This window comes from Vipera berus, assembly GCF_964194415.1.
Source record: "Vipera berus genome assembly, chromosome: 6".
NCBI lineage: Eukaryota > Metazoa > Chordata > Lepidosauria > Squamata > Viperidae > Vipera > Vipera berus.
Window position 1 is genome coordinate 3,213,113 of NC_138208.1, and position 16,087 is coordinate 3,229,199.

The window sequence follows — 16,087 nt, forward strand, 5'->3', positions numbered from 1 at the left end:
TTAGTTCTAGGTTGCTTCTCTCCTTGATGAGTTTCCATGCTGCCTATTCCAATTTGATTTCAGTATATTCAGTATGTTTTTAATTTTCCAATTCCGATCGTTTTATGGGCAGCGTCTGACTGATTTACAGCCTTCGAACATCTGCTCTGACATGTAAAAACATCTTTGTCTTTTTTTAATGACTCTTTTGCTCCATCCATGGGACGTCTTTACGCAATTAAGACTCAGCATTTCCAGGATAAACGAAGGCACATTGAAGACTTAAACCAGGGGTCTTCAAACTTGGCCCTTTTATGACTTGTGGACTTCAACTCCCAGAATTCCTCAGCCAGCAAAGCTGGCTGAGGAATTCTGGGAGTTGAAGTCCACAAGTCATAAAAGGGCCAAGTTTGAAGACCCCTGACTTAAACCTTTAAAATGAGGGGGGCGGGAGATCTTTGAGACGTAAGATTTTCTGCTGCTTGTTTATGGACGCGTTTAACACGTTTTATATAGAACAACCCTTTCTTCCTAGATCCATTGTTAGGCAAGATCCTGGCATTAACTTGATCCATGTCCTTCTATGGTAACAAGAATGAATCAATAATGGGGTTCAGAGTAACTGAACAGGCACTGGAAAAAAAATCACTTGTTTCCCTATAAGAGTTTACAGATATTCCTCAACTTACGACCACAATTGAGCCCACAATTTCTGTTGCTACGCGAGACATTTGTTAAGCGAGTCTTGCCCCATTTTACGACCTTTTTTTGCCACATTTGTTATATGCATCACTGCATTTGTTAAATGAGTGACACAGTTGTGGACTTTGCTAGTCAGATGGTCGCAAAAGGGGGATGACGTGACCCCGGGACCCTGCAACCGTCATAAATATGAGTCAGTTGCCAAGCCTCTGAATTTTGATCCCGTGACCCTGGGGATGCTGCGACGGTCGTAACTGTGAGGACCACAGGTTGTTTTTTCCCCCAATGCCATTGTACCTTTGAATAGTTACTAAATGCATTTACTTATTCACTTACTAACTCAGCTTCCAACAGTTCATTTAGTGACAGGTCAACGTTACAACGGCACTTTAAAAAAGTGACCTATGACCTTTTCACACTTCGGACCATGGCAGCATCCCCCAGGGTCACGTGATCAGAATTTCAGACGCTTGGCAACTGATTCATATTGACGACGGTCGCACTGTCCCGGGGTCATGTGGTCATCTTTTTGGGACCTTCTGACATGCAGAATCGATGGGGAAGCCTGTCAGAGCCTGCACAGCCTTATTGCGCTGAGGTAACCCAGGAGAAAATACAGTAAACAGTGGTTTGTATTAAATGGTGGTTTATATTACAATATATACAAATATACGTGGGGATAATTCAGCAAACTCCAGCAATTACAGCAGGAAACGGACAAGAGAGAAAGACTCCAGCAAAAAAACCTTCCCTTTTATACTCAAGCTCTTAAAGGGATACACACACCTGCTGAGTCATTCCTATTGTTGCATCAACCACCTTACACTGCATTACATCATTACATAAGCTGTTTATCTATTAAATTATTATCCTGACAGATTCACTTAACACTACGATACTAACTCAGCAATTGCAGTGATTCGCTTAACAATTGCCTCAAGAAAACAGGGCAAAATTCACCTAGCAAATGTCTCACTTAGCAACATACATTTTAAGCTCGATTGCGGTGGTCAGTCAAGGACTGACTTTTGTTTAGATTCCTAAACTTGGACAGAATATGAAAAAAAATGAAGTAAATAAACAGCTTTTTTTGCCGAAAGAGATATATGTTTGAGTCTGCAGGCTTCCAATACAGAAAAATAGCTTTGACTTGTATCTTCATTTTTGAGCAGTACAAGGTAGACGTGCTGGAAAATGTTTCCAATTATTGCTCATGGGGAACAGAAAATAGGAATGAATCAAATTGTTTCTGTCAATGCTTCATGACTATTGCCCCAACTTTATATTTGCTGGATGTTAGCAATAGTGGCAAATCAGATAATATAAGATAATACGTATTTTTTCCATTTAAGAGAGGATGAAAACTACAGAATTTATTATATCCTGCTGTTGGTGTAATGGTTACTTGACCGCACAATTTTTTATAAAAGTTTCATTTTCAAAATGACATGTTGAATTTTCCTCGCCAATGTCATTTTGCAAGACTTTTGTTCATCCGAAAACACTCTAGGTTCTCTCGAAGTTACAAACTAAAAGTGACAGCGGCTCTTGCTTGAAAAAATAAGAATGCAAAACAGATCCTTTCCAATTGAGCCACTGAACTTTTAGGTCATTATTACAGAATTGCTTTATTTGCAATACTTGTGGTGGTGACACAATGTGGTTGCGATGTGTGTGTTTTCCATTTATTTTGTTCTTGTTAATTATTTTTATCCCTTTGAGCATTTTGGGCCTTAGGAAGAATGGCAATCCAAGAAATAAATGAATTACAAAAATTTGCTAGAGCTTGGGAGCGATCGCCATACAGCCACGGATCGAAATCAGGATCTGCTGTGATGAAACCAGAATAAGAATAGAAGAAGCCTTTGAATTAAGGCTAATAAAGTAGCCTGTGCAAAAAGGCTGTGATATCCTTAAGGCAACATTTGTGTGTTTGGTACAACCTGCGGGACCTCCCAGGATCTCCTTATCACTTCCCAAGTTGCTATTGAGAGATGCTGGGTTATAAGGTGCATGGCCCTGATAATATAGATTGCTTAATTCTGTATTTGTGTGAATGTGGGCGTGAGGTGCGTACTTGTAGGAGAAGATCAGGCTGAGCTGCGAGGGGCAGAGTCAAGCAAGTCATCTGCCTAGAATTGTTACGTTCCCACAAATGGTTCCAAGGCCCAAGTCTTGAATTCCGTTACCCTTTATCTGGTGCCGATTCAGTATTGAACCTTAGATGACTAGATTCTTGCATGCAGGCTTGATTAATAAACCTTCTGAATTGCAATTTAGCGTATGATCCCAATCCTCCGCACCTGATAAGAACCTCAGATAAGAAACTACAGATTCAATTCGTAGCTGGTTTCAACACCCACCCACCCCCCGCCCTTTGTGGCTCCTTGTTTGTGCATTACTATGAGTTGTGCTGTTTGAAATGACCCTCCCATTTTAAAGTCTCTTCCAATTTCATTGCAGGTGATATTACCTTGGAGACTAAAACAGGGGGCATCGCCGTGGGTAAGTTCAGGTTCCCCTATCCTTGTTCACCTCGTCTTTGTTTTTCACGAAGGCAACCCTGCTAGATTGGTTGTGTGGATGGAAAAGTTGGGCTGCTGCGGCTGGACGACGTTAGATTCAACGGTTCGTGGGTGGTGATTTTGGCTCCGGGTTTGCCAGTTATACTACACATTCAACACCGGTTGGATGTCGTTCACCACGGCTTTACACCGGGTGGCAGTCAAAAACGCCTTGGCAGGAAATAAGATATATATGTTCATACCTCACACCAAGCAGCCCTCTTGCTTATTTGATTTGTTTGGGGCTAGCCTGCTCTGTGAATCCTTTCCTTGTAAGTTTATAAACCATGAATTATGATGTGGTTCAGCAGGTGACAATCCTTCGCTCGGCTCCAAACGAACACGTTGCTAAGTTTATTAGTTCAGCGTCTTCACGGTTCAGTTATTTGCAGGGAAACCGTCTAGACCAGGGTTTTCTCAAACTTGGCAAATTTAAGATGGGTGGATTCCAACCCTGGCCGGGGAATTCTGGGAGCTGAAGTCCATACATCTTGAATTTGCCAAGTTTGAGAAACACCAGCCCAGATGGTGGGGGGGGGAAATCTGTTATTGAACGGCCCTATCCGTTTAAGGTCAAATGATAACTGTAGGAAAATCTGCTGTCGTGGTTTTAACCACTCAGTTGTGTTAAAATAGTGTGTGTGTGTGTGTGTGTGTGTGTGTGTGTTAACTTGCCTAAACAAACAGAATGCCATTTCGTTGAGTCTCTCAGGCACTTTATCTTCCTTGTGAATATGTATTTTTAATGCAACGGCTTCCCATCTTAAATTAAACCGTATCAGGATTCAGTGCTCGTATCGAATGACCTCAGCTTGATAATCAGTTGTTCGTTCTTTGTACTTTGGCACTTAACGTAGGAGAGCAATTATTTCTCAAGTTGTGTGTTGGCCAACGGAAGAAACTTATTTTGACAGTGCACGACACTCAGGGGCTTTCAGGCTTTTTCAGGATGCGGAAATGTGTTAGATTAAAAAAAAAACACCTTTCCCAGATCCCCTGTTTAAGAATCAAAGCTGTAGTGATCAAACCAAGTTTCTCTCTGTATCTGCTGTTCCTGAATTGTCTTGCAGGATCCCTGAGGATTTCAGTCAATGAATCCTGTGGAAATAGAAAGTGTTTAACAGAATAACAGTTGGAAGGGACCTTGGAGGTCCTCCAGTCTAGCTCAAGCAGGGGTCCCTATACCATTCCAGACAAATGGCGGCCCAATGTCTTCTTAAAAACCTCCAGTGATGGAGCACCCACAACTTCTGAAGGCAAAACTGTTCCACTGGTTGATTGTCCTCACTGTCAGGAAGTTTCTCCTTAGTTCCAGGTTGCTTCTCTCCTTGGTGAGTTTCCATCCGTTGCTTCTTGTCCTGCCTTCGGGCGCTTTGGAGAATAGCTTGACTCCTTCTTCTTTGTGGGAACCCCTGAGATATTGGAAGACGGCTATCATGTCACCCTTAGTCCTCTTTTTTAATTAAACTAAAAGGTAAAGGTTCCCCCGCACATACGCGCTAGTCGTTTCCGACTCTAGGGGCCGGTGCTCATCTCCGTTTCAAAGCCGAAGAGCCAGCGCTTGTCCAAGGACGTCTCCGTGGTCATGTGGCCGGCATGACTAGACGCCAAAGGCGCACGGAGCGCTGTTACCTTCCCACCGTAGTGGTCCCTATTTTTCTACTTGCATTTTTACATGCTTTCAAACTGCTAGGTTGGCAGAAGCTGGGACGAGTAACAGGCACTCACTCTGTTACGCGGCACTCGGGATTCCACCCGCCAAACTGCCAACCTTCTGATCAACAAGCTCGGCGTCCTAACCCACTGAGCCACCGCATCCCTTATAATTAAACTAATTATATTAATTAAACTAGACATACTCAATTCCTGCAACTGTTCATCATCCAGTCCCCTTATCATCTTCGTTGCTCTTCTCTGCACTCTTTCCAAATATTGAAACAGAATTAGAGTAGGGGAACTACCAGTCAAAGGGAAAAAACTTAGAGACTTGGAATAATCAAGACTCTACGCACATTCAGGACATTGTAGATGTTTTTTGCCTGTCCAAAAAGATGCCCTTGAAACCTCAGGAATTTTATTCTAGGTTGTAGCAACCCAGTACATGTGTTTTGTTTTGTATTTTTTAAAAAAAAGTACGATCACTTGTAGATAACATCAGAGGAGAATAAATTCTTGTTTTTAATAAGTCAAAACATTAGCTTGGATTCAAATGGAGGAGAAAATATTGTTAAAACTTGACACTTGAGACATCACACACGCCGGTAATTCGGTCCAGATTGTTTCGCCACCCGCAGGCAATTATTTCCATTTATCCAAAAATGAATTTATGACGCTCCTTTGTCTTCGGGCATTTATCTCTTTTATTAGTGGCATCTGGTTTTGTCTTGAGAGATCTACCGAGCAATTGGGGGATCTAAAATCCCCTGCGTGATCTGTTCGTTCTTTTGGAGATTTACCCTCAACTTGCTGTAATAATGTAAATTAATTCCATCGGATTCCGATTGGTTGGGAGGCAAAAGGCGCGTTTCCAAATATCGACCCTTTTTTTTTTTAATCAAGTCTTCCTTTTGCGGAGACGCTGTTGCTGAACATCCAGAAAAAAAATGGACCGTTTAATTACAATATTTATTTATTTTATTGGATTTGTATACTGCCCTATTCCCGTAGGACTCAGGGCGGTTTACAGGGCAGTTAAAACCACGAATACAAAAAATTAAAAACAAATAAAACAATTAAATTAAATTCAAGCCCCAAGAGTAAATACGACCATCGTATTTCTCTTGCTGCTCTTTCCCTCTCCGCCTGTGGGCCTGTTAATCTTTATCTATTAAAATGATTTTGAAATCAGGAAGAAAAGTTGATAAGGGGGGGGGGGAAATCATTGCGTTCTTTCTGAGGGAGCATTTGTTGAATTTTTATGCATTGCTGAGGTTTCCTTTTTTTTTTTTCGTTCCATTGCTCAAGATATTTTCCTGAGTAAATAGCCTGGCTATGATCACATCTCTTCACATCTCAACACATACTTGGAAGGCCTCATAGAAACCAGCTCCGAAATTTATGGGCTCCGTTGCATGATCTGGATGTACTTGTCAGCCATTGTTGCATCATGCAGCAAATATACATGTTAGCACCATGAGAAACCAATGAGCTAAAAGAACACATGCCTGTGATAGGTATGTATTCTGCAGAAGTACAAGCCAGACGGTTCGTATTAAGCCCGTAGAGCAGGGGTTCCCAACCTTGGCAACGTTAAGATCCGTGGACCCCAATTCCCAGAATTCCTCAGGCATCCAGGTTGAAGTCCACAAGTCTTAAAAGTTTTTTTTAAATTCCATTTATATCCCGCCCTTCTCCGAAGACTCAGGGCGGCTTACAAGCTTAGCAGTAGCCTTCATTCTATGTATATGCCTGCTTATTAGGGCTTTCACACACACCCCAAGCAGCATTATTACAAAGTCAGCTTAATTGCCCCCCAACAATCTGGGTCCTCATTTTACCTACCTGGGAAGGATGGAAGGCTGAGTCAACCTTGAGCCTGGTGGGACTCGAACCTGCACTAATTGCAGGCAGCTGGTGTTACTTAAGGAGGCATTAGCCCACGGCTCCACCAAGGCTCAGTTGACAAGGATGGACACCCCTGCTGTAGAGTAACTGTGATGGGGCAGTCACACTTGGAATACGGCATCCAGTTTTGGTCATCACGATGTAAAAAAGATGTTGAGACTCTGGAAAGAGGGCAGAGAAGAGCAACAAAGATGATCAGGGGACTGGAGGCTAAAACATACAAAGAACGGTTGCTGGAATTGGGTCGGTCTAGTTTGATGAAGAGAAGGATGAGGGGTGACAGGATAGCCGTCTTCCAGCATCTCAGGGGTTGCCCCAAAGAAGAGGCAGTCAAGCTATTCTCCAAAGCGCTCGAAGGAAGGACAAGAAGCAACGGATGGAAGCTAACCAAGGAGAGAAGCAACCTAGAATTAAGGAGAAACTTCCTGACAGAACAACTAACCAGTGGAACAACCTGCCTCCAGAAGCAGTGAATGCTCCAACACTGGAAGTTTTTAAGAAGAGATTGGTCAACCATTTGTCTGAAATGGTATAGGGTCTCCTGCCTGAGTAGGGGGTTGGACTAGATGACCTCCAAGGTCCCTTCCAACTCGTTGTTGTTGTTGTTGTTGTTGTTAAATAGGATTTAATATCTCTTACAATGAAGCTATCAAGTGCCACCAGGTTAGGCATGAGATAATCTCCTTTCAGTTGAGATGCCTATTAATTCACACGCGGGACCATAAAGTCTCCTCAGCAACAGTCTGACACTGGCTGCCATGATCTTTTTCCAGGACATCTGCAAGCTTGGGGATTCCTTGGTGGCCTCCCATCCTAGTCCCAACCAAACAACCGATTTCTAAGCCTAAACAACGTCGGTCAGTCCTTGCCACTTGCTGAAACCTTGGTAGATCTTCAAACAAACATCCCCAGCCATTTTTCCCAGAGGTTTCCTAAGTTTGAACCATTGCTTCGGAACCGGTCTGGAGGCCTCAGGAAAGCTCCCATACGAGATTAGGAACTCTTTCCTACACACACACACACACACACACACACACACACCCCTCCTCCTCTTCTGATTTGTTAGAAGCCAACCGCAATTTCTTACAGCATGTCAACATCAGAGGCGCTGCGTTGGAAAGCGAATTACAGATTGTTAGGAATTGGACGTCCCGTCATGGAATCCCATATGTTTCAGCCGGCTGACTTCACTGCTGCGGTTTCAATTCTGTGCGTGCAACTCTTTCCAAGACTGATTAAAGTCAGATGGCTGGCTATTCAGTAAAATATTTGGCAGGGCCCAAATGATGTAATCCAGAGGTACATTCCTGCCAGATCTGCCTCTTTCGCCTCCCCCCCCCCCCGCACCCCCACTTACTTTCGGCCACTGCCCAAGTTTTGTGAACCTCGAAATGTTTTCGCCTCCTCAGTAGAAAAGGCAGATCCCGGCAGAAACAGAATCGAAACCTTAAACGTACAAAGAATTTTAGAAGGGAAACACACAGATACCCAAACTTCTGTGTGTGCGCACAGAGATATATGTGTGTGTGTGCAAATGCACACCCTGGTTTGTATCACATAATCTGTCTCTTAAGCGACAGATAAAAAGCTGTAATGTTGCATCTTAGATGTGTCGATCCCTGACATCCTTTTGAAGTCCATACTCAAAGTCGGTAGCTTTTTCGCCCGGTGACCGTCGCTTGGCTTCTTCTGAAATATTTTCAAAAAAGGTCTTCTAAAGCAGATAGTCATGCAACCAACAGTGGTGTTTAAAAAAAAATGCCCAGTTCTGACTTTTCCAGATGAGACAATCCCTCCAAACTAGCTCACAAATAAGTGTATGTGTGAAAGAGAGAGACAGTCAGACATAGACAGAGACAGAAAGAGTACTGTTGATTTCTCCCTTAATATTTCCCACTAAAGGTTTCCAGCATGTCTCCGTTATGTGAAAATCCTCCATCCAGAAGTTCTGTAGCTCTAGGGCAACTGAGCCAGGTTGTAAGGATCCCTCCCTCCCTCCCTCCCTCCCTCCCTCCCTCCCTCCATCCATCCATCCACTCACTCATCCACTCACTCACCCACCCACCCACCCATCCATCCACTCACCCATCCATCCATTCATCCACCCATTCATCCATCCATCCATCCACTCACTCACTCACTCACCCACCCACCCACCCATCCATCCAAACCTCCATCCATCCATCCATCCAAACATCCATCCACTCACTCACTCACTCACTCACTCACCCATCCACCCATCCATCCAAACATCCATCCATCCATCCATCCATCCAAACATCCATCCACTCACTCACTCACCCACCCACCCACCCACCCACCCATCCAAACCTCCATCCATCCATCCAAACATCCATCCACTCACTCACCCACCCACCCACCCACCCACCCACCCATCCATCCACTCACTCACTCATCCATCCATCCACTCACCCATCCATCCATCCATCCATCTACTCACCCATCCATCCATCCATCCACCCACGCATCCATCCATCCATCCATCCACTCACCCATTCATCCATTCATCCACCCACCCACCCATCCATCCATCCATCCACAGACTCACTCACACACACATACACACACACACACACACACACACACACTTATTCAATTCATTCATTCATTCATTCAGATTATAAAGGATGGAGCCGGCTTGCTTTAATAGAAATCTACAGAAAAAAGCTCCATAGCCCTTTAGAGGCATATAATCAAACTAGGTTTTAATGTAGTAGTAATAATTCCCAGAATGTATCAATTCATGCTGTGGGTCAGCAAGAAATTCAATACCCTATTGCCAGAATTATTTTTTTAGCAGAAAAAGTGAGATCAGCCATAGTTGCTATAAAGAGGAGAGAGAGAGAGAGAGAGAGAGAGAGAGAGAGAGAGAGAGAGAGAGAGAGAGAGAGAGAGAGAGAGAGAGAGAGAGAGAGAGAGAGAGAGAGAGAGAGAGAGAGATTTAAGAAGCAAAAAAAAGTCCTTGTGCTTTTTGCCAAAAGTTTGCCAGATTGTGCTGGTAACTTTATTCAGTGCTCCCCTAATTGAATTCTGCAGGGCACTTGCACTGGGTCCCATCAAAGCAATTGGCAAGATAGAGAGAAATGGAAATAATTATGACAATCAAAGTGGTCTTTGCCATTATTCTGAGACTGTCCAGTTCTCTGCAGCCTTCTCGTTTTTCAGCAGGTTTCAATTCTCTTGCATATATTTGAATATATTTGGCTTCTCAACATCAGGCTGTTAGGCTCTTGGATATATTTCCATGCAATCAGCACTTGATTTCTTCGACCTCACTAAATTTGAACTCTTTTAAGAGGTATCATATAAACAGACATAGCCAGCCAGATGTTCAGTCTGGGTTTTTATCCATCTGTCGAGTCCTTCCCAAGGATCTGGGATAAGCCTGCTGATATACGTTAGCTATACAAATCTACATATGCCTTAGGAGAGCGCTGAATAAAGTTATGACCGCAATCTAGCAAACTTTTGGCAAAAAAAAGACAAGGACTTTTTTATTTGTTTCTTAAATCTCTCTCTCTTTCTCTCCACCCCTGCCACCCCGTGCATGGTCAGTGGCCAGCATGGCTCTACCCCAAGGCGCACAGAACGCTGTCACCTTCCCACCGAAGTGGTACCTATTTATCTACTCACTGTTCCACGCTTTCGAACTGCTGGGTGGACAGGAGCTGGAGCAACGAACGGGCGCTCACCCCATCGCACAACATTCGGCTCTCGAACCTGGACTGTCAGCTTTGCAGCTGACAAGCTGGGCATCTTCAACCACTGAGCCACCGCGCCCCCACTATCCACACACATATATCGCACATATACATGTACGTATACATAGACGTATATACTGTACATATACATATACTGCAGCCAATTTCGGTCACCTTATCACAAAAAAGAGGTTGAGAGTTAGGAAAAAAAAATTCAAAGAAGAGCAACTAAGATGATCCGAGGCCTGGAGACCAAAACATACGAGGACCGGTTGCAGGACTTGGGTTTGGCCTGTTTAAAGAAAAGAAGAAACAGGGGTGACATGATAGCAGTGTTCCAGTATCTGAGGGGCTGCCACAAAGAAGAGGGGGTCAAACTATTTTCCAAAGCACCAGAGGGCAGGACGAGAAACAATGGTTGGAAACTGACCAAGGAGAGAAGCAACCTGGAATTAAGGAGAAACTTCCTGACAGTAAGGACAATCAACCAGTGGAACAGCTGGCCACCAGAAGTTGTGGGTGATCCATCGCTGGAGGCTTTCAAAAAGAGACTGGACATTCACCTGTCTGAGACAGTATAGGTTCTCCTGCTTGAGCAGGGGGCTGGACTAGAAGACCTCCAAGGTCCCTTCTGGCTCCTATTCTATTCTATTCTATTCTATTCTATTCTATTCTATTCTATTCTATTCTATTCTATTCTATTCTATTCTATTCTATTCTATTCTATTCTATTCTGTATTTCTATTCTATTCTGTATTTCTATTCTATTCTACATTCTATTCTATTCTATTCTATTCTATTCTATTCTATTCTATTCTATTCTATTCTGTATTTCTATTCTATTCTACATTCTATTCTATTCTATTCTATTCTATTCTATTCTATTCTATTCTATTCTATTCTATTCTATTCTATTCTATTCTGTATTTCTATTCTATTCTGTATTTCTATTCTATTCTACATTCTATTCTATTCTATTCTATTCTATTCTATTCTATTCTATTCTATTCTATTCTATTCTATTCTGTATTTCTATTCTATTCTGTATTTCTATTCTATTCTACATTCTATTCTATTCTATTCTATTCTATTCTATTCTATTCTATTCTGTATTTCTATTCTATTCTGTATTTCTATTCTATTCTACATTCTATTCTATTCTATTCTATTCTATTCTATTCTATTCTATTCTATTCTATTCTATTCTATTCTATTCTGTATTTCTATTCTATTCGACTCTGTTCTCTTCTATTCTGTAATTCTATTCTACATTCTATTCTATTCTGTTCTGTTCTGTTCTACTCTACTCTACTCTACTCTATTCTTCATACACATATACATATACATATTACAAGTTTACTTTGTTATAAAGTATAAAGCTGGGGAAAAAAGACTTCTCATCGGATGCCCCCCATCCCAAAATTTATCTGAGCAAAACTGCCTTCTCCATTTCAGTGCTAGTTGAAATCCTTCATAAGCACCGCATAATTTATCACAGCCATCTACCTCTTTAAAAACCACTAATCTCTCTATATCCTCCCCACCCCACCCCGAGCTATCAATCATATGGCTGTCAGTTGTTGATCCTTGTGTCCCTGTGGACACAGTCCAACTTTAAAGCCCCTCTAAAAAGTCTGGAGTCGGAGATGGAGTAACTACGTAATTGATTAAAGCAGATCTAATTAATATTAGGCTCGATCAGTGTTTTTTTTTTAAAAAAAAATTTTTTCTTTCCTTCCCACTTTTTAAAAAAAATAATGACGGAGGATGTCCAAATAGATTTTTGTTCAGGCGTTTGTTTGGGTTATACTTATCAAGCTTTACCATATTTTTTTTAAATGAAAAATTGAAGGGTTTGATGCCACCACGGCTTCTCACAATTGTGGGTAGTGACTTGTTGCACGGGCTTGAAGGCGCCCAATCCATCAATCCAAGCTCAAGGCGGGCTGACAAATCCTTTCAAGTTTTGTAGGCCCCGGAGAGTTGTCTTGAGACAGACACACACACACACACCCCAGGTCTTTCTGAAATAGAGCCTTGGTGGAGCAGTGGGCTAATGCCTCCTTAAGTAACACCAGCTGCCTGCAATTAGTGCAGGTTCAAGTCCCACCAGGCTCAAGGTTGACTCAGCCTTCCATCCTTCCCAGGTAGGTAAAATGAGGACCCAGATTGTTGGGGGCAATTAAGCTGACTTTGTAATAATGCCGCTTGGGGTGTGTGTGAAAGCCCTAATAAGCAGGCATATACATAGAATGAAGGCTACTGCTAAGCTTGTAAGCCGCCCTGAGTCTTCGGAGAAGGGCGGGATATAAATGGAATTTAAAAAAAAAATACCCTAGATATCTAGATCATGCCAGGCGCCTTCTCGCCATGCGTGCGCGTTCAGCGTTTCTGCTATTTGGATATTGTTACCCCCGGGGTTCAAAAACCGGAGCTTTCGCGTTCGCCTTAAAAAAAGCCAAAATCTCATTTATGAACAGGAAAGGAAGGGCACAGGCCTCCTCGTGTAACGTGGAGGAGAAGGAACAGGAAATGCGTGCCCGAGTCCATTTCCATCTTTGTCTAAGCCAGTGTTTTTCAACCTTGGCCACTTGGAAGACGTGCGGATTTCAACTCCCAGAATCCTGGGGGATTCTGGGAGTTGAAGTCCGCCCGTCTTCCAAGCGGCCAAGGTCGAAACACGCCGACCCTATGCATTCGCCAAGTCCTTGGAGTCCCACTTTGGCACGCTTAATAAATCTAGAAAGCGTATTTTCCAGCCAGTCTCTCTCCTGGGGGTCTTCTGCTTTTTCCTGCCTTAATTATGATTCTTTAACTTTCTGTTTGAGAAATGTTATAGCTGGCGGATTTATGGAAGGCTCCTAAACTCTGTATTTTGTTTTTTGTTTTTTTCCTAAGAAGACTCAAGATGGAAACACCCTATTAATTTGCGAACTGGGAAGACATCTTTCATATTTCACTGACCGAATCTGTTATTTATCTTCCCCTGGGGATACTTCGAGCTAAAAAAAAACAGTGATCGCCAGCCAGGCCCTGTTGCCCTGTTAGGCAGAAAGAAGCAACTGAGTCAAAAAGCAGATGCTGGAGTCTGGTTAAATGAGATGGGGAAGACCGATCAAGTCCCGTACTAGACTCAGAATAACAGTCGTGGAAGGGACCTTGGAGGTCATCTAGCCCAACCCCTTGCCCAGGCAGGAAACCCTATACCATTTCAGACAAATGGTTGTCTCATCTCTTCTTTAAAACCTCCAGTATTGGAGGACTCACAATTATTGAAGGCAAGTCCTTCCACTGGTTAATTGTCCTCACTGTCAGGAAGTTTCTCCTTGGTTCCAGGTTGCTTCTCTCATTGAGGAGTTTCCATCCGTTGCTTCTTCTCCTGCCTTCGGGGGCTTTGGAGAAGAGCTTGACTCCCTCTTCTTTGGGGCAGCCCCTGAGATATTGCAAGGCTGCTATCGTGTCACCCCTGGTCCTTCTCTTTATTAAACTAGACATACCCAATTCCAGCAACCGTTCCTTCTATCTTTGGGGCCTCCAGTCCCTTGATCCTCTTTGTTGCTCTTCTCTGCACTCTTTCTAGAGTCCCAACATCTTTTCTTACATGGTGGCGACCAAAACTGGAGGCGGCATTCCAGGGGTGGCCTTACTCAGTGACAGCAAGGACATGGCCCCATCAGTAGAGTTGAAGTGGATGAGCTTCTGCTCCTGATTCTCTCCTACCTTCTGCAGATACCAGCCAAAATGTCCCATCAGCTCAAGAATCAAAATAGTTGTGGCCCACATTCCCATCTTCTTCCTCAGATGTCACAAGAATCCCTTTGGGTTTTGTGAGAAGGAAGCTGAGACTGAAGCTGTCATTACTGATCCTGATTCATGGCTGTATTTTTCCAGAAATCAGATGCTATATTCTCCTCCTCCTCCTCCTCCTCCTCCTCCTCCTCCTCCTCCTCCTCCTCCTCCTCTTCTTCTTCTTCTTCTTCTTCTTCTTCTTCTTCTTCTTCTTCTTCTTCTTCTTCTTCTTCTTCTTCTTCTTCCTCCTCCTCCTCCTCCTCCTCCTCCTCCTCCTCCTCCTCCTCCCTATTTATTTTCATTCTCTGAGCCAGGAGTCCGATCTGTAAGGAAGCTCAATATTAGAATACTTAGAATGCTGCATCCAGTTTTGCTCACTGTATTATGAAAAAGATGTTGAGACTCTGGAAAGAGTGCAGAGAAGAACAACAAAGATGATCAGGGGACTGGAGGCTAAAAACACACCACTCTCTTTCCGTACTGATGACGTTACCTAGTTAGGGTAACGAAACATCTGCAAGAAAACAAGCAAGTTCAGAGAGCACCAAGGACCCCAACTTTCTCCTCCTCCTCCTCCTCCTCTTTGGTTTCTAAGCTTTATGCAAACGCCCTTCTGAATATCTCTTATTCTGGATATAAGGATGGAGGAGCAGCTGCAATGAATGAAGATTAATTCATTGATCTTTATTAATTGGATTTATTAATCAATGCAATTGATTGATTGATGAAGAAGGATAGCACTTAGAACACTGCATCCAGTTTTGCTCACCGTATTATGAAAAAGATGTTGAGACTCTGGAAAGAGTGCAAAGAGAAGAGCAACAAAGATGATCAGGGGACTGGAGGCTAAAACATATGAAGAACGGTTGCAGGAAATGGGTATGTCTGGTTTAATGAAGGGAAGGCGTTCTCCTCCTCCTCCTCCTCCTCCTCCTCCTCTTCCTCTCTGCAACCCCCCCTAAGAGGGATAGAATCAAGATCACGTGAAGTGTTACTACCACTTTACAAGGCCTTGGTAAGGCCACACTTGGAATACGGCATCCAGTTTTGGTCACCACGATGTTAAAAAAGATGTTGAGACTCTAGAAAGAGTGCAGAGAAGAGCAACAAAGAGGATCAGGGGATCGGAGGCTAAAACATACCAAGAAAGGTTGCTGGAATTGGGTATGTCCAGTTTAATGAAGAGAAGGACTAGGGGTGACATGATAGCAGCCTTCCAATACCTCAGGGGCTGCCCCAAAGAAGAGGGAGTTATTCTCCAAAGCACTAGAAGACAAGAAACAATGGATGGGAACTAATGAAGGAGAGAAGCAACCCAGAACTAAGGAGAAACTTCCTAACAATGAGAACAATTAATCAGTGGAACCACCTGCCTCCAGAAGTTGTGGGTGCTCCAACACTGGAGGTTTTTAAGAAGAGGTTGGACAACCATTTCTCTGGAATGGTCTAGGGTTTCCTGCCTGAGCAGGGGGTTGGACGAGAAGACCTCCAAGGTCCCTTCCAACTCTTGTCATTCTGTTCAGCTGAATTACCATTTTTGTAAACAAGCTCTGTTTTAAGGTAGCCTTTTTGCTTCGGACTGTCAAGTTCTTCCTGCTTTCTTGAAAGAGCAAAAAATAAAATAAATCTAAAGTCTCTATCCAGATGACTGAACATTTTGAGAGCTAGGCTTAGTTACCTTCCCTGACTGAATATTTGCAGATGTGCTAGCTCTTGCTTGGTGTTCACTGAGTCTCAAACTATCTATTAAAGTTTAAATATAGAAAG

The 16,087-nt window shown here is 43.1% G+C and overlaps 1 protein-coding gene across 2 annotated transcripts in view; it reads left to right on the forward strand.

Moving 5' to 3' along the window:
• Positions 1 to 16,087, forward strand: part of FAM185A (family with sequence similarity 185 member A) — a 44,137-nt gene that overhangs the window by 17,754 nt on the left and 10,296 nt on the right. The window contains exon 5 of one of the 2 annotated variants that reach the window (XM_081331340.1): positions 3,145 to 3,186. The exons of the other annotated variant lie outside the window; for it this stretch is intronic. Coding sequence (XP_081187466.1) covers positions 3,145 to 3,186 — 42 coding nt within the window. The remainder of the gene's footprint in view (positions 1 to 3,144; positions 3,187 to 16,087) is intronic. 2 annotated transcript variants of the gene reach the window in all.